Source organism: Pleurodeles waltl, chromosome 9, assembly GCF_031143425.1.
Source record: "Pleurodeles waltl isolate 20211129_DDA chromosome 9, aPleWal1.hap1.20221129, whole genome shotgun sequence".
In the NCBI taxonomy this organism is placed as follows: Eukaryota; Metazoa; Chordata; class Amphibia; order Caudata; family Salamandridae; genus Pleurodeles; species Pleurodeles waltl.
The window spans coordinates 998,120,287-998,148,011 of record NC_090448.1 but is presented as its reverse complement, the minus strand read 5'-3'; the positions used below and the strand labels follow the sequence as shown (position 1 = coordinate 998,148,011).

Sequence of the window (27,725 nt, the reverse complement as noted above, 5' to 3'; positions counted from 1 at the left end):
ACTATACAGAACACTGATAATAATGCACAATATTATTCAGATATGAAGATTATAAGGAGGTCAGAGGCCGAAGCAGTGGTGCAACGATAAATGATGAAGGCCTGCAGAATGTGATGAGGGTCTCCTGATGCTCCCATATTTCTGCTATCTAGTAGGCTTGGACTGAAACGGGAGCCCTGTGCTGCAGGGGCCAGTGTTACACCCCTGGGCAGAAGTTGAGAATCTCTCACGGAAAGGATACGTTTTCTAGGAAATATGATAAATAGCCAAAGTTGTAGAACAGCTGGTTTTGGGAAAGAATTTCAGCGTTTTGGTGCAGGAAGAGACAAGCTTTGGTAAAGCCAATACGCCTGGCATTGGCATGCTATGGTTAGTTTTTACCTTTTCGTATTAAAACCTAAGATACACATATAAAATGAAGAAAATATGAAGCCACCTAACTGTGGCGGCCAGAGACTTTAAAGAAAAATAAATAATCACAAAAAAATAATAAAGTAACTATTGTATGTAATATTAATGGAGCAGTATGTTTGCTTCTTAGCGAGTAGGTGTAGAGAAAACTGATACGGAAACCCTTTTTAATTTTAATGCACACCACAGAAAAATATGACTTTACGACGTTTCTTACTGTTGTTAAGAAAATATACTATTCAGTTTGAGTTACTGTAACCTGGACCTGAAGAGATAGCTTAAAAAACACAAAGATGGCAAAAAAAAAGGTAAAGAATGGAAACAAAAGTTTGGACGGAGTATTGTATCACCAGCCCTGGCAGTGATGGGTATTTATTTTTCAATCGCGTGTGCCCCTGTGATCAGGTAAACTGTTGTCACTCCTGGTGCAAGAGAACCAGTGACTGAAGATGGCTGAGCCAGGGGTGGCAGCACAATGCACGTGGCAGCTCAACTTACCAGAGGATACATGTGATTGATAATGAAATGGGGCACAAGAAGGTTTAGGTGGAAACCAGACTAATTTGGGAAGCAGAACGATGAGGACGAGAGGGTGAATGGAGCTGATGAAGAGATGAAAGATATATGGGACAAACTCTTGAACGCATTTTTAGACTAAATGTGAAACAATACTGAAAGATTTATATGAAAGTGATCTAGTGTAAAGAAATAAGCTGTAAAGACAAGAAAGGGCTGGGGACAAGGAGAGCTGAATTAAAAGCGGATTTTAGAGGGGCCAATTTGTAAATTGGAACACTAATAAGTAATGAGGAGTAACAAGGAAAGAAAGGATCATTGGGAGTGTAAGGAATTTGGGTACCAACTAAGATTGAATTTGATCTGCTTTATTGTGCTCCAGATGGCAATGTCGGTCGGTAATAGATATGTACTGCGTAGAAGACAGTCAACAAAGGCAATTATTTTTTTTTTGCTGAAGCTTAAGAGGTGAGATTGCAGGAAAGAAATAAGATCTAGGAAGGCTGCAGTTGAGAATCCGTGAAGCTGCAAGATATTTGAGAATTTATCGGTGTAGAAGAGAGTAAGCGCAGATGTTTTTAACAGGAAGACAGAGGTAGTTTTGTGTGATGTTGAAGAAGAAAGGGAGATGAAAAACTGTCTCATCAGCGTTTGTAATTCTATAAAATAGTTATTAATCCATTCTTTGCCGTGTTCAGCCTCCCAATGCTAACGTCCTCCTGCAGTCTTTCTCTGATGAAGTGTCTGGGCTCCTCAATTTTCAGTCTACGTTAGTGTCCAATTTCCTTTCTAAGCTCCTGCCGTGATCAATACATGTTCTTCACAGCATCCATGGCATGAAAATCCACGGCAGGTATCCTGACTTCACTATGGCCCCTTTCCTGTCTCACTGAGGTCACACATGGTCAACTGGCCTTCTCTTCACAGTAGTCCCACCTCCTGGCACACATGGTGTTCACTGACTTGTTGACCACCTGACTTCACTGTGACCCCTTCCTGTCTCACGAGGATCACATATGGCTGACCCACCTTATCTCCATGCTAGTCCCAACTCCTAGCATACAGGGAGTTTGATGGTGGCCCCCTTCCTGGAACCCATGGTTTGTCCACTTCAGTGCACACACAGACAGCGGCCCTAGCTTCACAGTGGCGCCTCTTGGCACACGCAGGTCGGCGAACAGCCCCAGCAAGAGCGGGTGGATGGTCCACACTCTTGAAATGGTCCCAACTGGACCGGGCGGCTTGCACTTTGCTCACCAGGATCTACACATCAGGGTCCCTGCTGGTCCTCACTCCCTCCAGGGGCTGTCCACCAACACAAAGGGTCCGCATTCTGGTAGAAGGCTGGTGCTTCCTGCTCAGGCCAAGTGGTCTTGACCTTCCTGAGTGATGGCCCCTCACTCAGCAGGGAGACTAACAGATGTTCGTCCCTAGGCCTGATCCCAGCAAATGGAAGTCTTGCTGATCTTCTATCCAGTTAAACTTGGCTGTAGAATGGTGCTGTTGAACGTGTGGGACTCGTGCTCTCACTTTTTTTTTCCTCAAATAATATTTATTGATGCTTCAAAATTATTAGCAACAGGATTATGAGGTGAGCAATATGAGCATGGTATGCGATTCATCAATAAGATCTTAACAAATAGAAGAACAGCTCCCCCTGCTCCTGAAAAAGTATCTTACAAACATACAAAGTGTCATAGAACCCTGGTACCCTGGAACTTCACAAAACAGTTTTGGTGTGTGTCTGATTATCGGAATGTCCGGAGTCCTCCTCAGCATTACAGTCTTTAAGGTCAGTCAACAAAGTTGCCCACACCATGAGGTCATCCAGAGGTTTATTGTCATTCCAGACTTCATTCGAATCTCTTCTGCTCTAGCCCACTCTATAATATCCCTGAGCCAGGCTGAATACAGGGGGGCTCAACCATTTAATTGCTATGCAATGTTTGGCTAGTGTCGAACCCAACACAAGAAACTTCCTACTGAGTTTATTTGACAGGGAAGGGAGGAGGCCTATAAGTATGTGCTTCACGTCAGGTGGTAGAGTCCAGCCTGTAGCCTTATGAAGGCTGTCAAATATTTTGGCCCAGTAAGGGGGAAGGGCGTTACATTCCCAACCATATGCATAAAATATGCTTTCAGAGACTGGCAACTGGGGCACCTGTCTAGGCTTATGGGGTAAATCCTACTCAACGTGTTGGGAGAGATAGGTTTGGTGGACGAAGTTATATTGTGTGAGTTTGAAGCGAGTGTTAGTGCTTGCTTTGCGGACCCCCTCATGTCTACATTCCCATTCCCTGTCTGTCAAGTCCTCAGGTAGTGTTTCCTCCCATCTGGCTTGAATTCGAAGCAGGCGGAGGGGGAGATCCGCATGCAGCGCTCACTATAAGTGTGTGATCAGTGTGTTCCAATCACCCCCCCCCCCATGTGATGCATCGTAGTGTGGGTGTTTGTAATAGGTGGGGCATCGGGGAGGGTGGGCTATATTTCGTGGGCCATGGCTGAATTTTTTGATATTGTAGAAATTGTCCCGGACCTAGGATAAAGGTGTGTATCGCCTCTGCATAGGACGCACAACAACTCCCAGGGTACAGAACACCCAATGACAAACATCCCCCCACTTTCCAGCGTTGCACTGACATGGCATCCTTTATTTTCTTCAAGGGTTGTAATATCCATATAAGGAGTTCTGGGACATAAAGGGCTTTCTGAATTACCCTCTTAACTACATTTTCCCATATCTCGGCCACTAGACAGACTAGGTAGGGGGTACCCTTGGGAAGCCTCCAGCTGACCATCAGTAGGTCGACAAGTGGCGTGTCCCCATAAGTGCCATCCAGGAGTCCTGACTCCCACGAGTCTTCCTCATCCAACCAGTAAATGGAGTGTTGCAGATGTGCAGCCATATAATACAGTTCCAAATGCGGGACTTCAATCCTACCCCAAGCCCAGGGCCTTTTAAGGGTAGAGAAGTTGACATTCTATACCTATCTGCCCACAATAAGTCAGTCAGCATACCATCCAGTTGGTGTAAGAAGTGCTTGGGGATTTTAAAAAGGTACCCTGGAGTACATACAGGCAGTGAGGAAGAATAATCATTTTAGCAATTGCCATTTTACCCATGTGGGAGAGCGGTAGGTCTCTCCAGAAACTGACTAACTTAAGGCCTGTGACAACCCTGCCTATACTGAGTTCTAGGAATTCTACTTCTGTAGGGGCCATATGTATCCCCAGATATTGGACGTCTTGTGTCCGCCAGGGAATTGCCGTGCAGGGCAAGGCGGTGGTCTCGACTCTCACTAAGGTGCCCAGAGGATGCAGAGTGGACTTAGAACGGTTGACATCTAACCCGGAAATCGCTCCAAATTCCTGCATTGATTGTACAAGCAGTGGGACAGAAATGGACGGATTTCGGAGATAGACTAATGCATCATCAGTGTAAAGGGAGACCACATGTGTGGTCTTTCCCAATACAATTCCCCAAGGTTGTAGTACATGGCGTAAACTGATAGGTAGGGGCTCCATTGCCAGCACAAATAGAATTGGCAAGAGTGGGCAACCCTATTTGGTGCCCCTGTTTAACTGTAATGGGTCAGAGATCAGCCCTCCAGTCTGTACACAGGCACATGGGTTTGCATGTACTAATTGGACCCTTCGGTTAAACTTGGGCCCAAACCTAATCCTACCGAGGACCTGGCAAAGATATGTCCAGTTTAGGGACTCAAACGCTTGCTCGATATCCAGGAAAGCCAGGGGAAGGTCCTCATTGAGGTGTTGTGAGGCGTGATATATATACGCGTGTAAGTCGTCTCGGATTGTGTAACGTATTTCTCTGGGGAATAAATCCCGATTGGTCCTGGTGTATGAGGGACAGGAGATGTGGACAAAGACGATTGGCAAGGACACCACTTAGGATTTTAACATCCACATTAAGTAGAGAGATGGGACGATACGCCAACGGCATATTAGGGTCCTTGCCTGGCTTATGAATCACCACCACCACGGCTTCTCAGAGTGTTGCAGGAAGAACCCCTCTCTGGAGAGCCGCCTCAAAGACTTCTAATACCTTATCAGTAAGAATGTCTGAATATGTTGTGTAAAATTCCACCGGGAAGCCATTGTTTCCTGGAGTTTTGGCCATTTTCATTGCACGTATGACAAGGAGCACTTCTCGTGTAAGAGGGCTCTCGATGGTCAGCGTATCCTCGGCAGACAAGGTAGATAGTGGTGTAGCAAGAAGATAGTTTGCTATGCTATTGGATTTGGGCTGGTCCCAGGCCACATACACCTCATTTATGCCGCCGTCACGCCCTCACAGGATTTGTGCGATTTGTGTGAATCCCTCGCCACTTTCTTCCATCGCAAGATCAGCGACCTCCACAACAGCTTCGGACACCAGACCCAACATAACACCACCGAACCCGCACCCCCGGCCATTACCCTCAACAACTGGACCCACATCAACACTGAAGAAACCAAATCCATCATGAACTCTATCTACTCCGGCGCCCCTTCGGACCCCTGCCCTCACTTCATCTTTAACAAAGCAGACGACATCATCGCCCCGCACCTCCAGACCGTCATCAACTCTTCTTTTTCTTCTGCTACCTTCCCCGAATGCTGGAAACACGCCGAAGTCAACGCCCTACTAAAGAAACCTACGGCTGACCCGAGCGACCTGAAAAACTTCCGCCCCATCTCTCTTCAGCCTTTCCCAGCCAAGGTAATAGAGAAGACCGTCAACAAACAGCTGACCACCTTCCTGGAAAACAACAACCTGCTCGACCCTTCACAAACCGGATTCCGAACCAACCACAGCACGGAAACCGCCCTCATCTCAGTCTGTCACCGCACCCTAATCACCCGCCTCCGCTCCACTGGGATCCAAGACCAGGCCCTGGACTGGATCGCCTCCTTCCTCTCAAACCGTTCCCAAAGAGTTTACCTCCCTCCGTTTCGCTCAGAACCCACTGAGATCATCTGCGGCGTACCTCAAGGCTCATCGCTCAGCCCGACACTCTTCAATGTCTACATGAGCCCCCTCGCCAACATCGTTCGCAAGCACGACATCATCATCACCTCCTACGCCGACGACACCCAACTTATACTCTCCCTCACCAAGGACCCCGCCAGCGCCAAGACCAACCTACAAGAGGGTATGAAGGACGTCGCAGATTGGATGAGGCTCAGCCGCCTAAAGCTGAACTCTGAAAAAACGGAAGTCCTCATCCTCTGCAACACCCCGTCCGCCTGGGACGACTCCTGGTGGCCCTCGGCACCGCACCGACCCCCACAGACCACGCCCGCAACCTCGGCTTCATCTTGGACCCTCTTCTCACCATGACCAAGCAAGTCAACGCCGTGTCCTCCGCCTGCTTCCTCACCCTCCGCATGCTCCGCAAGATCTTCCGCTGGATCCCCGCCGACACTAGAAAAACCGTGACCCACACCCTCATCACGAGCCGCCTGGACTACGGCAACACCCTCTACGCCGGGACCACAGCCAAACTCCAAAATCGCCTGCAACGCATTCAAAACGCATCGGCACGCCTCATCCTCGACGAACCCCGCAACAGCCACATCTCCGCACACCTGAGACACCTGCATTGGCTCCCAGTCAGCAAAAGGATCACCTTTCGACTTCTCACCCACGCACACAAAGCCCTCCACAACAAGGGACCGGAATACCTCAACCGACGCCTCAGCTTCTATGTCCCCACCCGCCTCCTCCGTTCCTCTGGTCTCGCACTCGCTGCCGTCCCTCGCATCCGCCGCTCCACGGCAGGTGGGAGATCTTTCTCCTTCCTGGCGGCCAAGACCTGGAACTCCCTCCCCACCAGCCTCAGGACCACCCAGGACCACTCTGCTTTCCGGAGACTCCTAAAAACCTGGCTATTCGAGCAGCAGTAACCCCCCCCTTTCCCCTAGCGCCTTGAGACCCACACGGGTGAGTAGCGCGCTTTATAAATGTTAATGATTTGATTTAGGTGAGCAACAAAAGCGTTGTTGATTGCTTTTTGGGTATAGATAGGGAGACCCGTCCTGGTGTGGAAAGTCAGGTTCGGAACTCCGGACTGCTCTAATGTGGTCAGACGGGCAAGCAAAGCACGTGTTTTGTCCCCCTGCACATTAAGCCTCTGGCGATGGGTTGAAAAAATGTTTTTCAATACAGCACCAGTCCTATATTAAGGACCTACGCGTTTCCTGACAATTCTCCAAGTGCTCTAGGTGTGAAGGGAGGTCCTTTTCAATATTACAGAAGGTCTGTTCACTCCGAGTAATCTCTCTTTCAAGTTGTTTCTTTACTCCATAAGTAAACCCTTCGGATTACTGATTTCATTATGTCCCAATCTTTTTCTGTGCTAGAGGAGGCACCCCAGTTCTCCTGGAAATAGTGGGTCAGGGCTTCTCTAAGCATATGTGCAAAGGGTAGTTTTGTGAGGGCTTTGGCTGGAAGCCTCCAAAGTGGTATTTTGAGTCTGCCCTCTAATCGTTCTACTTCCAACAGGCCCGGGTAATGATCAGATAAGTACGTGGGCAAATCTGAAATATGGTGAGCCCAGGGCACTAAGGTGCCTGATATTAGACCATAGTCCAATCTACTATGTGTGACTGTAGCCGGGGTATAGCAGGAGAATTGTTGAGAGTCAGAATTGCGCACACGCCAGAGGTCACATAAATGTAACTCTCTCATGAGATTGTGTATTGCTTCCATCATATGAGGTTTGGTGTGTTGTTGTGGGGGATGACTGTCTCTATTACCATCTAGTACACAATTATAGTCACCTACCATGATCACTTCAGCCCCTAAATATGGGGCAGCGGCTTTGGCTTACCGTGATGTAAAATTACGGAGAATCAGTGTTGGGGGCATAAATGTTAATAAGGCAGACCTCCCTGCCATCCAGACATGGTGGCGGTGTGCAAATAGAACCCCTGGGGCCACCCAGATGAGAACCCCTCTGGCATAACCGGAAAAGGTCATAGCATAAAGCTGCCCCCTCCATCGTTTATGAAGAGATGGTATACAAGTGCCCCATATGTGGGTCTCCTGCAGGAGAACGAAAGAGACTTTATATCTCTTCAAGTATGAATACACCCACCTCCTTTTTTCCAGTTGGGCTATACTGCGGACCTTCCAAGACATCAATTTAGTCACCTGCACTGCCATATATGTAAAGAGGTATGTCTATTATGGGTTCCGCCCCCCCATGACATGTAAATGAGGGCTTTTCTAGTTCCTTATCTACGGAGTAGGACAGTCAGTGTTGCTGAATATCACAACAATGCACAAGAGCAGAGTACAACCCGTTGAACCTGAAAACTCTAGTCAATTGCATTAAAAAAAAAAAAAAAAAAAACAACCTCCCCCAGGCAATAGCGCTACATCCACCCCAGCTATGGTCCTGGTTGTGGGAGATGAGAACAGCCGCCCCATGTCCCAAATCCTAAAGAGGTGAGCTATTACAGATTAAAAGATATAAACTATATTGGATACAAACAGTTGCTTTGTTAGAATTGTGGGCAGGAGACAGGGGAATGACGTATAAAGACCTCAAGTACCCTCCCACACAACTCTCTTCTAGAGCTTCCCAACAGAGGAGTCTGAAAAACAGGCTATGCAGTTCACCAATATTTCAATATATTACAATTTAGCCATCTATATGAGCAAATAAGACATTCACGTGTATTCTACAACCCCTTGGGTCTAATGGAAACAGGGCTAAGCCCCAACTGTCAGCAGTAAAGGCTTTTAGAGCGGGGGAGCCGACACTGTGTATGAAACATTTTCTCAGTACAGCCACTAAGGTCAGAGGGTCATTCCACCTCGGACCCCTGGCTATGGGAACCTGGGTCTCCCCGATCGAGTCCCCAGAGTCTGTGATTATTTCCTCTGGTTGAAGCATGCCATCCAGGCATACAATAATTTCCCCAGTCTGAGAGGGGTTGAAAACTATCTTTTTAGTCCTTTGGTCAGAGCAATTGGATCGAGCCGACCGGCTATGCTGACGCAGGGATATAAGGGGTTGTGACCCATCCAGGAAGCATGTCCAGCCAGTCACTCACCTGTGAAGGATGAAAGAAAAACTCAATTGTGCCTTTATATTAAATCCGGAGATTCGCCGGGAACAGGAGGCTGTGTTTCAGACCAAGACCCTGGAGCCATATTTTGACTGACATAAAGGTCTTTCGCTGCTCTTGCACACGTTGTGTGTAATCAGGGAAGATGGCAATGGGAACACCCTGATACATTGGTAGTTTGGAGACCTGTGTTCTCTGCAGTATAGTGTCCTGATCTCGAAAGTTGAAAAGACTGGCTTTATGGCCCCCTCAGAGGAACCCGGGTCTTGGGGGCAGCACTAACTCTCTGTGGGCACGTTCAATGGTAAAGAATTTAGAAAGGCGTTCGAGTTTAAGGGTTGTTCTGATCGAGTCCTCTAAGAACAACTTCACGGAAGGCCCTTCCTCCTTCTCGGGCAACCCAACAAATCAGAGATTGTTCCTAATGGATCTGCGCTCGGCGTCCTCTGCACGTTCATTAAGATGGGCCATAGGTTTTTGGAGTGAAAGGACAATAGTGCGCAAATCACAAACTTCCTGTTGCAGCTACTCCACATTGCGTTCAGTCTGAGACACTCTGTCTGAAACTTTACGGAGATCTGCTTGTAAAAGGGTGACGGTCCACTGCCTCTTCATCAGTCTTGTTGACCATTTCGGTCTTAGAGTCCCGGATTGCCCTCATTAAATTCAACAGCGAGAGGCCCAGACTTGCCGGGTCTGTCGAGAGCGTGTTAGCACTGAGGGACCACCCCGTCCTCCACATGATCTGAAGATGGGAGCGATTGGGTGTAGTTATTTCTTTAATTCACCTGGGCATCTTTTGAGTGCTTATCCTTTCCCATGACAAGTTTTATGTGTTGCACGATATCCTTTGTCCAAAGCCGAGCAATGTCCAAGGAAGGACTCCCTGTGGAGGGGCCAAACTGCCCCTTCAAGTAGATAAAGTGGAATGTCACATTAGGGGCCTTGAGGAGATTCCATCGAGTTATTGTAGCAAGGTAGGACCTGATAGGGGGACGACACCCTGGTCCCAGGAAGGATGAATGCATGGTAGAGAACAAAGGAGAAGGCCCCCAGGCACGACCCCCACAAGAGTTCCTCAATACAGGTCCAACACTCCTGTTAGTCACAGATGCATCTTTTGTGCAGGGGTATGGGGAGTCAATAGAATTAAGATATCACCCCCTGTGTAGTACCCAGGTGAACTGCAATGCTTGTGGCCCCCTTTCCTCCGCACCATGGTCACACGGTTCCCCTCTGCCGGCCTCCAAGCCCCAGTGGGCACGCACACTCCCCCAGGAGATCTAGTAGAATGGCTGGCAAACTGGCGTCACACAAGGGGCAGCTGCAGAAGAGGTCGGGTCCAAGCACAGCTCACCCAGGGCCTGACCTGACCCCCAACATGCTTGGCACCGATGTCCTCCCTCCCGGCACGCTGCGGTGCGAAGTAGGGCCGCCGTCCCCCTCTGTCTCCTCAAGGCTACCCCCTCCACCCTGCTGGGCTCCCAGGGCCGGAGCGGGAGAAAAGGGGCTCTGGAAACACTCCGGCCACAGCATGTTGACCCAGGCCGGAGGTGGCGAACAAGCACATTGAGACTGGGAATGCAAGATGGTGGCTGGACGCGGGGCAGAGTTGAGCACTCACCCAAGCAGCCATCCGGCCACCTGCTGCCACTGTGGTCTCTCTAAGATCCTGCCCAGGACACACAGGATCAGCAGGGATTGGGGAGGTGGAGGGGGGCAGAAATGAGTGTAGACGGTCAGATTGCGTGAAGGATAATCACAGTTTGTGCAGGAGCTTGCGAGAGAACATCTAGTCGGCCATCTTACTTGGCTCCTCCCTGCTCTCACCTTTATAGTCCAAATCCAGACACAGATGTCATTTAGGGGTCTGCTCCTTTGAGATTCCTGTTCTGGTTGTCGACTTCTTTGTCTTTGAAGTGCCCTCCCCAATGTCCTCTGCTTTGTTAGAGGGAAAGTCTGCCATGGCAGGTGTGGCTCCAATTTTGATTGACCCACAACAGGTGGTCAAGGGAATGATCAGGGATCACACCTAGCTGTCAGCCTCCACTGAAATGCGCGTCACAAGGGTTTAAAGGCCTGAACCGTTCCCTCCTTCATGAGTCTGTGGTCCTACAATGCCATCTTTATCAGACCCGCCATCTCTGGCAATAAGCCTATGTCCCGCCGACCAGTAACTCTTCCTGGAATCAAACAAACCTTTAATGTGCAGAGAGGATGCTCTGTGATCTTTCCAACAGTGCGTTATTTCCACCAAGCCTTAAAGAATGACAGCAATCCACAACCCCTGTCTGGGATTGTAATCCTCACCTTCACTAGCCTTTGCAGTCCCTATCCACAGGCTTACATGTTATGTACCATAAAAGGGCACACATACATCCCAGCACGCACATGCAAGTATTAAACACTGTCTGTCGCTATACACAATCATCCTCTAGGCCAAGGGGGATTTAAGTACACAGCAGTAGAACTTTACATGAGTGGGCCTAAGCACCACTCCTGTGACACAGGGAAAAATTCCTGTTTATGCTACTTATCATTACTAAACACAAAGACACGTATGCTACCACCCCCACGCTATTGTTACTTAACGTCTCGTGAGGGCAGTAGCTTTCTGCCATTACGGGTGTATTGCTTGGTACACCCCCTCCTGGTCTAGCAAGACCACATCACCCTGAGATGGGCTTGGATCATGGTGCACACACATGATCCTTGTTTGCCCATGACCAAAAATCAGTACCAAGGATCTAAATATACATGCAGTTGTGGTCCTCATGGCAGGGGAGCAAGTCTGTCACTATACAAGGGTGTTTCCGTCCTAACAGCAGCATATAATATTCAAATCAGATGTCAATAAATGTGATAGTGTTAAAGTACAACTCTATACCCTCTTCATTTGTCTAGTTACAGGATGGCTGTAAAAATACTCTTAGTTGAACGTGTGCAAGTTTCCTTAAACTACTGATTAGGAAATTCCAGTTGGTGCCACCAATTTTCTTCTGCAAGCATACCTTTCTATTTTTAACCCTTATCAATGAGGTAACTGTGAACTGGGCTGTGTAATATTTTGTAATCAGGATACAGTTTATGTGCTCCTGACTGTGTATTTTTGTTGTAGGTTCGGTTGAAGTAGCTGTTGCGGTCTTACTTGGCATCTGTATCCTAATCGTCCTAGCAGTACTTGGTTACTGTTTCATGAAGAAGAGGAACAGCAGCCGAAGACACCAGCCTATGGCTAACAGCTCTACGCTGTCTACCACTGAAGATACAGAACATCTTGTCTACAATGCAACCACAAAACCTGTCTGACCAGAAAAGAGACATCAGACCTCTTAGACATACCCACCAAAAGACATTTGTCCCATGTACTGTTTCTGCAGATTGCCTATTATGTCTCCCTTTCCCTTAATCTGTGGTCTGTCTTGTCAACATCAAATTGTGGTTGCCGTTGTTTTTTTATTACAAAGGTTCCTTATATTCTAACCCATGCACATCTATAGAGTTCGAAAGTATATTGAGTTATTACATTTGTTTTACCCTTGCTTGCTTCTAAGATGGACAGCTATTTGACCTATTTGATTGGCCGTGAAGGATTCAGATCTCAGTGAAGTAAATAGCCTATTTCTTAAACGCGGCTCAGTTTGGACCTAGCATCTCACATGTTTGGCTTTTTTTTTTTTTATTCTGCCTCTTGTGAAGTCTGTCTCTTCTCTAGACAGACTAGTTATAACTATTAATATTTTCCTTTACCACCTTTCCTTTGTACATTAACTTCCCCATTCTGTTGATGTAGTGTATTATAATGTATTTACACATTTTCACAAGCACTTTACTGTGTTTGGATGAAGTGCAAGAGATTATGCAGTTACCAGGGAGATGGTGAATGGATACTAAAGAAAATGTTTTAAGTGTAAATATTTTCCTGTCTGAACAGTACATCTGCAGTCGGAACAGAAGCCACCTAACTTCTCCACGCAACCACTTAGAATATCTGGTCAACCTCACTTTTAGAAACAGCCCTAGCCAACCTTGAAGATATCATCAGTTCGCCCAACTTTGTGGCCAGACTTTGGTTTTGAGGGTCTTTTGTGGACTATGACATGATTGATTATGGCGTGTGGGATGTGTTAGATCGTAGGGATGGTTTGTACATTATACAGAGTTGAGTTTGTAGTTTTATATTGTTTGTGCAACATATTTTTTGTGAATCCACGTACCACGATTTGTTGTGTTTTGTCATTGTCCATTGTAGCTCACTTATTTAATAAAGTTTTGCTCAGACTGGGAAAGAAAGAAGAAATTCTTCAGGAAAAACATCCACCACCCAACCAGTCTCCGCTGTTTGCTTCCTTTTGGATAAACAGTGCAAAGCTACAAGATAGAGTGTATTACATTTAGTGATTGCCCTGATTCGAACAGAATATTTTGTTAGCCTTTATCCTCCTGCTCCTGACCACATTTCTGCCCAAGGTTGCAGAATAATCTATATGCACCAGGTTCAAACTGGTCCACAAATACAGTATGGAAAACCCCCACCCCATGCACTTTAGTTGTGTGTAACAGTTTCTGTAAGTTCAGTATGATGTTAGTGCCATAACTCTCACTTCAGATTGTGTAGTTATGATGTTAATCACAATTAAACAATGCTGCTTTTACACTCCTACCTTCTGCGTGTAGTGAGGGGAACTCATAACCTAAGATTTCGCCCTGTAGTATGTACTTTTCACCCCTGCATTTACTGATATGAAATCCTAACTTCTGCATATGAAGGAATTAATTCAATAACTCATAGCGGAGGGATATGAAAGCTGCTTCGGCCTGGCACAGCATCAACCCAATACACCCTCCATGTAGTGATGTGCATTACAGAAGATGAATTATACAACGTACCCTGGTGTGTAACAGACGTTATGCCTGCTCTTTTAGCCCTGGGGCACTTTGGTATTATAGAAGGGGCCACATATGCTTGTGCGACTTTCTTTTGTAATACAAATGACTATGGTGCAAAAAGTGCACCTGTGAGATAAAAGATGAGAGTTCATCCATTTGTCCGGGGGCACAGCCCCACACAGATGAGGGAATCCTTTGCCTGCGTGACACACAATAGCAAAAGATCTGTCAGGGGCACAGTGTGTCACATTTGAGGTGGCATACAGTCAGTGTGTCGGCGGCCGGTAAATTTAGGAGGGAGGGGGGCGAGACACATGCACACTCACAATCACTTGTTTATTCACACACGCGCGCGCACACATCCATTTACAGCACTCCTTAACAAATATTGCAAACATACTTGCACTCAACAAACATTCATTTAAAAAAAAAAAAACAAAAAAAATACACACACACTTACCTTCAGCTCTGCCTCGGAGGTCCCAGGAGGGCTGGGATGGCTGACTTTCCTCATAGAAGGCAGCAGTCCCAACTTCGTCACAGAAGTGAGACTTCTGACCCCACCCCACTCTGTGACGAGTTGTCACTGATTGACACTCGCCCTGGGCTTAAACCTGAAGCGCCCAGGTCGGAGTCAATGGGTGACGCTTCCCCTCATCACCGAGGAGGAGGGCCTCAAGGACAATTGATGTACTGAGGAGGTCACTCCCACAGGAGCTGTGACATCTTCAACCCAGCAAAGTTCAGCTCAGGCAGCAAGGAGCCTGTTCAAATATTGCATGTCTAGCTCCTGGCTGCCTGACCTGTAAATGAAGAGTGTCTGTCATGCTGACCTCTGGCACTCTTCTTGAGGGGCAAAAGGTGAGGGGTGTGGCCCCTCAGCCGCAAAGGACAGGCCGCAGCTACTTAGGTGGAAGTCAGAAGGACACCCCTGGCATTGCTCCCCAGATGAGTGGAGTTGCATACTATCCCTGCTCCCACTGGGATCTCGTGCCTCTCACTGAAAAAGGCAGTGAAAGGCAGACTGATGGCTTAAAACATCCAGTTTGGTTTTTACTAATGCCTGGTTCTCGGTAGGGGTGCCAGTTCATACCTGCAGTGAGAACAGCACTTTCAATGTAATTGGGCGCACTGTCCCAGCCTCTGCCGGGTGCACTCAGTTAAAGATGTGCTGTTATATTCACTGGGCAGTGAGCACTGTGTGTAATAAAACACCAGGTCGGAGCACAGTTGAATGGACAATAAACTCCTAAGAGTAGTTGGTTTCACCATTAACCTCTGCATGCTGCGCAATGAGCTCGAGACATCCTAAAGGGATTCGAGAAAGTCGCACCCTCTCGGGAGATTGGGATTTTTTCACTTTATAAAAAGTAGTGAGATGAACTTTTAATAACTGCTAGTAAGTGCTAGGAGTAAACACTTAACTCTGGGTGTAGAGAGAGAAACACCAAGCCTCTGAGTAGTGGTATGAGCACAACAGTAACAATGTGGATAATGCATTTTTGTATAGATTTCTTGGACCATTATGTCTGTGTGTTGTATTTTTAAAACCATTTGTAAAATATTAATGAACTGGTCTTATGCATGTGACTTTTTGCAGTTTTTAATGTTTTAGCCGCTGCGTCTTTAAATCGTTTGTACTAATGTGTGTGCAAAGCCATTGTAACAATGTGTATACAAATTATTTAGGTGTTCGTTGTTTCTTTCCAGACGTTTATTTCATACCAGTAGCTTATTTAATGAATGTTTCCCAGTCAGAAGTTTGTAAAATGGAGGTAATTGGTCCCATTTGCACAGTTACTTGGATTCCACAGATTGCTTAGTAAGCATAACATGAAATTAACTACCTTATTAAATTATAACATCCGAGTGGAAAGCTAGAATTAGATTTTTAATAATTATTATTTTTTTTTTTTTTTAACGTGTGATTGAAACTGTACAATATTCTGACCTTAACTCTTCAATCGCCTGAAACTTTGAGTTACCTTTGGAGGAGTATGTACTTTAAAGCAATACTGCATTGTGTGGGAACTGCAAGCAAGAGATGCCTACCAGTCCTTCCGAGGCAGAGTCCTAGATTTGGGTACAGAAACGATTTCTTAAAAAACCAGAATGCACCCCGTTTTTTGATGCAGTTTTTAATATATGAATATATGCAGTCACTTAAAGGGCAAGGCATCTTGTAGGGATAAAGGAATGCTCTACTGTGGCGTAAACTAGTCATCACTGCAAGTGGGATAGACCGTTCTCTTGGGTTGAGATATGGCATGCAACACATACTAACTGGTACTCTACTTTCTAGCTGTATTTACTGCAGCAGCGGGTAACAATGAGAGGTATGTTTTTTCATAATCCAGGCCAGGAAGAAGTTTACATGACATGGACAATATGATTTTTTGCAAAATGTGTTTGGTATTTTTTTTTTTTTTTTTTTTGCCAAGGGTACACTTTGAGTAAGAACTTTTTGAGAAGATGTACAGCAGATACAATAATCTTGACCTGGCCATACCTCCTCAGTATTGGCTGCCAGCATATCAACGTTTAAACACATGGGATGTGTAGATTTATTGTTCAAACTCCATGTCTGCTTACCTTTTATAATAAATTGCTAGTTAGTCAGTATGTGTATTAGTTGGTTATGAAGAGTCAATATTATGGTACAACACCTTAGGTAGATTTATTAAACATCGTGCAACATATGTCACTGCAAGCCTGGTTTACGAATCTATCCTAAATGCTTGATATATTTTGGGCGACTACTTTGTAAGAAGAACAGTACTGTGGAAATAATTTAAATTATAGTGTATACAAATAATAAATCAAAACGTCACCTGTAAATATTTTTTTCAGTAGTATTTTTCGTCTCTAACACTGCTGTTTGTAAAAAGGGTCCCCAGTTCCATTATTCCACAGCCAGCTAGCTTACTAGTGCTTGAGGAACATAGTTCACAAATAGGACAAGGGGCTCACTGGTGGAAACTGCTATGCGACCTAGGTTGGTGTAATGTGCTGTGAGATTGCTGTCCATGCCGCATTAGGCTAGGCAGGTGCTAAGGCCAAGACTTCAGGGCCCAGTTAAATGTTTCTCCTCGAATCCTGGAGACCTTGTCCTACCAAAAGCCTGAGCATCGTAGTCTTCCTTGCTTGAACCCTTTCTTCAGCCTTGGGCTTCAGGCAAGTATGTCTTTTGGAGCGGCTGTGTGAGGGTGCCATCGACGTTGTAGACAAAGGGATGAGCAAGATGTCTTCTGCCTCCCAGTTTCTGTGGCTTGTGTGAGTACGTCTCCAACACTATAACATGAGTTTTTAATACCGTTAGGCCTTTTAGTATCAGTCTTTCCTCCAGACGTACTTCTTTCCCGCACCTATTTTTTTCTTGCTTCCCCTTATCTGTCTTGCTCCCGCTCTACCTGCCACCCACCACTTAGAGAAAAACTCACTCTTTACTCCATACTTTTTCTTCATGGCCTAACCCTCGTCCCCCCTCCTTCCCTTTATCCTGGACCATCCTTCCCCTTGTGCCGCCCTCTTTCAAGCTCTAAGGCCACCGTAGGGCGACTCAAAACCCAAAAATATATCACCATGGCAGACCCACCCACCAGCTCTGAGAGAGATGCCACCAGTGAACAGATTTCTATCGCTCATTTAGGTCCAGTTCGATTTTAGCAAAATGTTACTTATTTTCATTCATTCTACTAAAACTGCAGGCTTTTGAACGTACAGACTTTTGTTTCAGTTGGAGCTAACTTCCGAGGATCACTATAGCCCCTTAGTTTTACACTTAGCACACAAACGAGTGGTTTGTCATTAGAGTGGCTGTTATTTTACTTCTGCAAAATAGACTATTCATAATTTCCTTTATTTTAGCAAAACTAAAGAAAGGTCTTTGGAGAAGTAAATTAATGCTTTGGGTATTAACCAACGATGGAACGCATGGTTAGGACAGTTGGTTAGCGAGATGTGCTTATCAGTATTTTAAACACAGAGCGCTTTTGAATGTTTTATATAAATATACAAAAATATATTGTGGGATTGTATGTGAATACTTCCGAAAGTACACTGGAGACAGTAGCATTGTTAAAATGCATGTGTAACACCTACTTTTGCAATTGCCAATTCAATGTTTTAACATTTTTAACATCTACTAATGTTTGTTTACTTGTATTCCTTCAATATTTTTATTGGTATCTGTTTACTTATTGCTATTTTTTTCTACACCTTAATTTTTATTAGGTTGGGCATAGCAGTTGTTTGTATCTGAGCTTTTGACCACTCCCACCTCACGCCCATCACTATCTCTCGTTCGTGGGTTTGCCTTTCAAAAATCCTTTGCTTTTGTTGGTAACTGCTTTTCCTCTGTCCCTCCTTATGGCGGTTTTGTTACCCCCTTTGCCTTCAACCCTATTACATTGATAATTGCACTTTTGCTGATAACTTTGACTGCGAGCAAACTTCTTTTTCATTTTGTCTCTCTCCGTCGTGCTCACAGCGGCACTTTGAATCGGCTCGCTTATGTCAACTGTTTTGCTTTTTATTTTCAGTTTCTGTGACGAGAAAAGTCCAGTTAGGAATTTACAATGCTAATAGTTCTAACTCGATCAAACACGAGACCCATTGCATTGCAAATGCTTGTCTTTTATGGTCTTATACCATGTTTTTTTCATAAAGCCATGTCATATAAATAGGTGGTATGCAGTAGCAGACACCTTTCTGTCTCAAAACTGGCAACCCAAGGTTGTCAAAGCACCTTTTCACCATCAAAGGCAGTAATGTTGTTCCACTGGCTACTGTTGAAGAAGACTTTGCTAACCTGTATCATTTGTGGTATGGGTTTCTGCTATCACTGTTGGTTTATATAGGCTCCGCCCTCTTCCGCTGCAACTGTGGCTCCTGTCTTCCAGTAGTTCCATACCACTCAGACCCCTTGATCTACTTTTACCTTCTTTCATGCGGACAGACGCCACTCAAGAAATCTGGAGAGCCACAGTTGAGGCACGAGAAGGTAATTAGTACAGTAAGAGTTTACATTTTTTGAGTATGTATACAGCAGACTGTATCTGCTAACACGTCAGCCCCTCTCACACATAGATCATTTTCTTCCTGCTGAAGCAATTTGATCTGGCTCCAAAGCTTTGAGAGTCTCTTCTTATTCTTTCTGCATTCTTTGGGATAAACCCACTGCTTTGACATGCCTTGATAGCTTCCTGCCTCCTATGCCATTGGCTAACAGGTTTTAAATTGAGCTGTTCACAGTAGACGTATCATCTTCGAAGAAGACTAGTTGGTCTTATGCCTGCTGAGCTTCCATCCAACATCCTACTTTTCTGTTGGATTTTTTGTAACTGGGCACTTTTAAGTTGTTTCCACTTGTGGGCTTTCAGTTCAGAATTCCACAGTTCTTGAAACATAAAGGAGTTCATAGGTGGTAAGCCGGACAAGGCTCTGTATTCTCAGAAAAATAGCCATTTATTTTAACAAGCCTCAACGTAGAGCCTTATCTTTCCCTGGTATTGACGTCCAGAAGGCCACTAGGTCATAAGCTGGATGGGTACCAGTAACTCCAGGGGAAACATCGAGGTGTCTGTCACAACAAACAACGGAGCACTATCTGAGGTACCTGTGGGTTAAAAAAAAAAAACATCTTCTCCAGTGAAGTGCCCTCGCAAAGTAAGATTACTGGACATAGTACGGGGCTTTCCTGCCTAGTTCTACTTTACTGCATTGTTTTCTCACAGATTAAGTCCACCAATACACCCTCAAGTATTTTAAGGTTCATTTACAAATTGATTAGGTTAATGATATGGCTCAGGGTGAAGGTGGTGGGGGGGGGAAGAGGGTTGGAAGGGATGTAATAATTTAGTGGAATCTTGTGAGAGACCAACCTACTGGGTGTCAGACCTAAACCCAAGAACCAAGCCAGGCACTTGGGATGGGATCACTACCACTTCAGTCAGCTCAGGACACTAGGAAGCAAGGTAAATGGGCCAAAGCCTGCAACTTTCTTGTGATCACTTTGTGAATGAGCTGCTTTTGAAGACACTAAAAGGTAGATTGTCCTTGAGTTGACACTGCATCTTTGCTTATCAGGACTCTAAACCAGTGGTGGCCTTGTGAATAGGCGATGTGATAAACCCACTTGGGTGCTTTGGTTCCTTGGTGTTTGTTCTCTGGTTACTAATGTTGACGTGCCAGACATTAACCAGTGGTCTCTTTTCAGTTTCAAGTCCTTCTCAACAGCTAAGCAGTCCTGTTCATGATGGACTACAGTTGCTGTTAAATCACCCTTGATTCACAGTACAGAAAGGTGAGCTCCCCCATTAATGATAAATCCAGTGGCACAAGGGTGTCAGGTTTCCTGCCTGGTTTCAATGTTCCTCTCAACCGAGGCAAAAGTTTTCATAGATTTGGAATTTGTTCTTGGAGTTTACGAGTGACCTTTACAAGACTGTGAAACAGGAGAGGCTGCTGCATTTTCTGGTTCCAGACTGGTCCTGGTCCAGCCAACTCTCTGTAGGGCTCTGATACCACCATCACCTGCAGCCCTTTCACCGAACATGAAGTTCAGGGACTCTCCAACTCTATGCTTCACACATGACAGACTCTTTTTCGCCACTTCTTTATTTTGATCTAGGTATTGTCCCTGGTGATGAGGACAAGAACAAAGATTTCGCATACCAAATGTTTTAGGAGGTTGCAGAGGGATCCCCAACTCCAGCATACATTTAGGTGCTATGCCCAGCACACTTGTATAAAAAAAGTTTGTTTATTGACAAGCACAGACCAATACTGAATTAATCGGATTGTGCAGCTACCCGTCCTCCAGCATAAATATTATCCAGATCAAATTGCCAGCAGTCCAAGTGTCTGTGGTCTGCATAAGATAGCCAAGTCTCTTCGCGAAGTTGGCAAAAAGGTGTACCAGAATTCATCCTTCCATGTGCACTAGATCAATGCCAAGACTGTTTTACTCAGTTTCTACAAGATGTGAAAATCCCTAGCTGATTTCTCCCTATTTTCTCTAAGTCCAATGTTTAGGAGGCCCTAACTGGGCGCAAGCAGATTATCATACCGCCAAAGTGTTTTGCATTGTGGCACATTGCCACAGCCGTTCATAGCCATTTTGATTGTCCAAGAGACCAAGAAGAAAATGCTGGACCTCCCCTTAAAAGGGAAAACAACGGCCTGCCAATCCACTGATAATCTGATTCACTGGTCTTTGCAGATGGGTTGTTAGCCCTTAGTACTTCCAAGATAACCTCAAACCATCTAAAGGGTAACTATGTCCGTGTATGAGGACATGTTTTACTCATTACAGAGGATTTATGAGTTTGTCTGTTACTGTAAAGATTAGGATTACTAGCAGCTGAAGTATTCTAATAACATTTGCTTGTGCATGTCAACCATCTAGTTAAGGGAGTAGATCGGACTCCCTCTTGTAGCTCAAGGTCCACTTGACCCTTGTTTGGCAATTCTCTGGCCTAGAAAGCTGTTACCCATAACCCACGGACCTTTTATATTGCAGATCATGTGGTCGTGCTTCCCGCGCCTCCATCGCCTTTTATTCTATGCTTCCCGCCTCTACCCGTTCTCCAGAGGGTCTGGCAGAAGTGGCAAAACTGCTAGTTCTAGGAGATGTCAAAAACCTGCTTCAGCAAGACAGGAACTGGCGTGGACTGGGGGAGTTCACACTATGTTTTTTTGCTGTCAAAACTGTAGTTGCTGCATTCTGGACCCACAATATGTTAAGCCCTTCTTCAAAGCAAGCCCTGGTTCCATAGGGTGACGGCTAATATCCACTCGGTACAGCAGACTGTTAATTGGATGTATGTGATCCACTTTAGGGATTCTTACTTTATCATCTTCATTAAAAATAATTCATTTGGGCAAAGCTCATAAAAATAATTGACCCATAAAAGTAAACATTTCAAATTTATAGCACATCATCAGTACAGAGTATTGTTAAAATACAGATAACATTACAGTAAAGAAAGGGGCAGCTCTAAATCACAATTTTCACAGTTAGCCAAATTTATAAAGCTTTTTTTTTGCGTGTTCCAAGTAAGTAGCCTAAATTCGATGACGGCAAAATAAAGTGAAACATAAGTCAAATTCTTACAGGCCTGAAGCACAGCTTTTGCCCCACCATGGGAGTCGCTCATAGCCTGGCAGACTTTACTCTATCCTGCCGGTCAGGCTCTGGCAGATTTCAACCTACCTAGAGACTTCCTGGTGGAGGTCAGTGTGCCTTTGGAAGAACCGATACAATAGCAGCTTCTCTGAATGCACTGTGAGTTTTTGAGTGACCAAGAGTTTTCCTACAGCTACTCAGCAAACTGTTTTGTTTTTCAGTCAAAAACTCACGAAGCAGGAGTTTGCTTCTTAAAAAGAATAATGTAGGCTTTAACACCCTAAGAGTTTTCTCCCAGGCTGTGGGCATTATTTTTTATTATTTTCTGCGGGCTGCTAGCCTGCACCTGGTGGTCTGAACAGTCAAATAGTCTGCCATAAATGGGCTGGACACTCGGTGGCACATAGATTTATGTCCTGATGTCATGGGGCTGTCTGTGTAAGCCACCCATCGGTGAAGCAGGCGGCAGCTCCACTGGGAGAAACTTGATAGGTCTCTCAACTAAGTAGAGCTGGCAAACTGACAGTTTGGTGGACAGAGCACTCTGCCATGTTTTTTTTTTTCTCACAACACCCTACATGCCAGCCTCTAAAAAATGTTTTTAAAAACCTCCATTTTAAACCAAGTAAAACTGCAAAACTTCTAATAGAAGTATAAGCAGGGCAAAAAAAGAATAAAATGCATTTAATTTTTCTGAATGTCATATTAGAACAGATAGTTATCTGACTGATTCTCCCTGTTGCCCAATTGGGGTATAAACGTAACTAATTGGAGTGTACCAAAACAGTATTTCATGGATACAGAATCTGGTTCACACAAGACTTAAAGCCCCATTAGTTATTGCTTTGGAAAAATTGAAGCGCTAGAGCTATATAAACTAGGGGATTGGATTCTGAAGTATTACATTTTCTTTTACTTTTGGAATGATGCTCTCGGACCTGGATTAACCTACAAATTCTTATATCCAAAGGTATATGGTATTTCTTAAGAATATGGTGAATTAAATATCTTTTAGCCAGATCCAAGACTCTTTATTGCTGCACTACAAGGAGCCAGATCTCTGGGTCCCAAAGTAGCTTACTGAAAATACATGGGGCCTCCAGTCCCAATCCAGTCTAAGGGCATATCAAATTGGTGGGGGAGGGAACCAAAGGATTGTTCTGAGGGAAGTCACACCAAGCATTTCAAGAATCAATTTAAATCTCAGTGCAAATTTGAATAATTGTTTTGGCCACACACCTTGGTGTCCAAGGAGGTGCAGCCATCACTTTTGCTTATAAGGCTCTGATTGTTAGTGAAACTGCTCTCCCACCAAATTTTTAACTCTAGGTGATAACTTTTAGTATTGTGTCTCTATTAAAAATTCACATTCTGTGCATTATCCTGCCCTCTAGCGGTTGTGGGTGTAAATGTTCTACAAGGCAGTGGAACAGAGCGGATCACTCTTCCCAGTACCACTGATAAAGGCTTTTTGAGAAGACATGGAAGGAGGATCCTTTACCCAACCAGGACATATTTCCTAGCCTATGAGTTTATAATGTCTGAATCATGAGTCGTCCAATTGAACCAGTGCTTACCAGACCTGATTAAATTATCCAACCTCACCTTTTACAACTGGGCAGATGATACTCCAATCATTCTAAAAATGGATGTCCTGGAAGACCTCTTCAGCTCAACACTTTAATTACTTTGTACAGTGAACACATGGATAATGAGTAAACACCTAAAGCTCAAGACTGCAAATCCAGAGCCCATTACCTGCAGACAATGGCAAAATAATAGCCTATGGCCAAAAGAGGTGTAGGCTTCTCCAATAACATCGAAAAAAGTCAGAAATCTGAGGATAATCGTGCATTCCGGCCTATCCTTGATACCAAATCTCAGCAGTGTTACAAAAAGTGCCTTCTACACAATGAAAACACTGTTGCATCTCTCCACCCATTTGAACCCAACAAAACCTAAAAGCTATGCTCCCACTCATAATCCCCAAGCTTGACTACGCCAAAAGCTTGTACCTTGGTGCGTCTAAATGTATCATAAACAAAACAAATAAAAAATGGTTCTGCAAGACCCCTTCTACAACTTCACCAAAGAGACTGTATGACTGCAATACTACAACCTAACTGGCTACCCATTACATGAAAAGCAATGTTCAAGGCACTCTGCATTGTCCACAGAGCCTCTTAATCAGCTCAACCACTATATCTACAAGTTAAAATCAAGCAATACAAACAAAAGAGAACACCGTGCTCCAGCTGTGTACAACAGATCCTTATACTGCCTTACCTTTAAGAAGGAACAAATAAGGTACGGCTGTCTCACTACAAGTCCCCAAGCTCCGAAGCTCTATCAGCAAGGATTGCAAGGATACACCCCACTGCCCAGGTACAGAACCTGGAAAGATAGTCACACCCTCAAGTACAACCTTGATTTTAAAGCATACAGATATGGAACAATCCAACCAGTACACTATTTTCAAAATCCAGGCAAGCTAAGAAGGGCTGACCTGTGGTTAGCCTCAGTATTGTATATTAATATAAATGTATATGTAACCCTTAAGGCCGTGCTAATGCCATAACACTCACTGGTCTGCAGCCAGTTGTATCTTAATCCTCTTACTCCCATACCACGTATCTGCTACAAGTCTTGTCCATCCGCAACTACTCTACCAGCCACCTCCAACTGAACAGGCATGGACTAACTGAAGAGATCTGTCATATATTGCTGGCTAATCAGATGATTCAAGTATAGGTCACATCTAGCTACACGCTTAAGACTACCTTACATCTCACAATGATATTCAGATGAGCCCATCCTGGCAGATATCCCCATTACGTCTCTCCAAACATGCCTGCTTAGAACCAAAAAATATTTATATATTAGGTTGGACAGCAACCAGCTAAGTAGACTATGATCATAAGAAATACTGTACCGGAAAGCTGTCACTTTACAGAAAACCATAAACTGCACTTAGTTTCTCACACCTCTTAATCCCCACATTGCTAAACGCTGCTTCCCATAACACAATGATAGCACCTCGTGGTCGTCTTGCAGAACAGGAAAACACTTTCAACATAGGAGCAAAAACAAATTTTAAAAGAACACTTCTCCATCCACACGCCTGCAAGGCATAGCTTGCTACCCATGTTTGCAAGAACATTCTGTGTCTACATAGGGGTACTAAGCGCTATAAAAATGTTGCAATACAATACCAGGTTAATGTTTTGCATTCTGCATATGCCAACTTGCTTCGTCACTGAGGATGCCCCCTACCTTTTCAAAACCAGATACTTTTTCCAGTGATTCCTGTAAAAATATTTTTAAAGGATTTATGCGTAATTCCATTATCTAATTTAATTTTAATTCTATTAATTGTATGACCTCAGTCTTTAAATCTGAAAATCGCTCAAACAATTTGGCAAGGCCCATGTGTGTTTTTGAGACTAATACTCTGTCGTCCACAAAGAAGAGCATATTAACATGCTCTTCCCATATGTAGGGGGAATCGGAGTCCTTTCATGACAAGTTTTTAACCAATCAAATTTGGGGTCTGTGCCAACACCCTTGGCGGACCCCTCTTTTCACTTCAAGGTCAGTTTTTGGCTCCATATTAGGGCCCCCATCTGATTCTGGCACAATTTCCTTTGTGTGTTGTTTTCATTGCAGTTAGCAAAAAATGGGAATTACAATAGTTTAATGGTTGGAACATTGTCAATTTAAGTTTTCCACTTACAGGGGGTACATGTGAGATCTTCGGTTATACATATTTAATTTCTACTTTAAGTATGAAGATTTGGTCTATGGTAACTTTACCTCTCTGGAAAACTACTTGAAAATATGAATAAACTTGTTTGTACTCTCTTCATTTCTCGTCAGTTCTGTCACTTGACTTCAGCAGGGCAGTTGCATCTAAAAGACTTCCAGAACACAACCAGATTTCCTGTGCTGGCTGACCCCACATGACCGAGGCTTCTCCATCCCATTGGATGGATTCTCCACATTTACCCTTGATTGCTCAGTTTATCTGCTCGTAAACGTAGATATTAACCTACGGCCATTTAGGCCTTTCTGAGAATAGTGCGCCGGTTTTACAAACTAGAATTACTATGTAGGAAATACTGTAAAGGTGAGAGATGTTCATTTCTACTCATAACACACTGCAGATTAAAAAAATAAATTCACCTAAATCTTACAATTAAACTGAAGTTATGCAACAAAAAAAGATATGTACCTCTCCTTGACCTAGCCATAACCAGGTAACTGGTTTGGCCCTAGTCTTAAAACTCTCCTTGGCTGTGCTGTGCTGAAGGGCAAAATTTGTATCTGGTCTAGGGCAGCTCGTCCTTGTGCCACTGACCTCTTTCAAGCCTTTATTAAGGCCTGGATGAGGGTTTGGGTTCAAATTTAAATACAATCTGAGTGCCACAGACCTCAGCTGCCCATGCATCTTGTATGCAAATGTGAATAGACGGCCGCCATGCTCCTTAAATGGGCCTCAAAATGGTACTGGTCACGGAAATGTTAACAGCTCTAAACTAACCCAAAAAATAGCCCTCTCTGCCTTTTGAAAAGGCAAGGGAATCTGCAAAAATGACCCACCGACCTTTGGCAAGTTAGGGAGCCCTCTCACATCACGACTTTCCATTGAAGATTAGTCTAGTTTCACCGTAACACCTATCAATTTATATTGGTAACTCAATAATTGTTGTGTTATTGGAACAGTTTGTAATCCTTTAGTATAAATGTACCAAGTCAAGTATTCAACCTTGCATACGTCAGAGCTGTCGGCCACAAGTCCTGCCACACAGCAACACAAGAGGGTGAATGAGATCCAGCAATTGCAAAGGTGAAGGGGAAGATGAGACCCTGGCCCTAACAGGACATTCTTTTTGTGAGGTCCGGAAATATCAGGAATCATTCAAATGAAACAAAAGAAAATCTCCTGTTGCCCTTGGCCATGGCAAAGGCAGCTCAAGGGCTGGTATTTCCAATGCTTATTGAAGAAGTCAGAGGGCAGAAAGTTAGAACATTCCGCAACAAATCTGGAATTTTGTTGAAACTGGCCATCTCATTTTTTCATGCTCCAGGTGGTTGTAAACTTCACAACAGCAAACTTCCCATCCACGTACCCTAGGACAAGGTAGGGCATTAATATGCCCCGCCTTTAGGGAAGGTAGAGGGTTATGAATCGTCTTCTTTGGGCAAGATAAGAAGGAATTTATCCTCAGCGGGCATTGAGCAGGATGGGCTACTGTCCTTTGGCAAGGTGGAAAGAACAATATGTCCACATGCCCTCATCCTTCAGCAAAGTGAAAGGGCAAGTTAAGCCCCACATCTGCCCTAGGGCAAGAAAGGGGGTGTGCCTTCCCTGACCTTGAGCAAAGGCAGAGGTGAGAAATAGACCAGTCTCCACTGGTCGGAGCAGTATAAACCCACTCTTGGGTAGGGCATGGGAAGTAAAATAAATCTATTCCCCCTTTCCTATTGGACAAGGCAAAGGTAGAAATTTAACCGTACCTGCTCCTGGGCGAGGCAATTGTGAATACACAGCATCCTGTTCTCTGGGACAAGGCAGAGGTTTAATTATATGTACCCCGACCCTTTGGCCAAGTGGAGCTGTGAAAAACTAGAAAGGAAATGGGGCAGCTCCAAACTTCCCAACAAATATACAGCCTTCAAAAAGAACACTCAACCATTA

General features: G+C 44.7%; 1 protein-coding gene across 2 annotated transcripts in view; it reads left to right on the top strand.

Annotated features, from left to right (window-relative positions):
• SPINT1 (serine peptidase inhibitor, Kunitz type 1) overlaps positions 1-14,348 on the top strand; it is a 203,149-nt gene extending 188,801 nt beyond the window's left edge. For both annotated transcript variants that reach the window (XM_069208561.1, XM_069208562.1), the window contains one exon: positions 12,128-14,348. In XM_069208561.1, coding sequence (XP_069064662.1) covers positions 12,128-12,318 — 191 coding nt within the window. In that variant the 3' untranslated portion in view covers positions 12,319-14,348. The remainder of the gene's footprint in view (positions 1-12,127) is intronic.
• Positions 14,349-27,725: the final 13,377 nt, after the last annotated feature.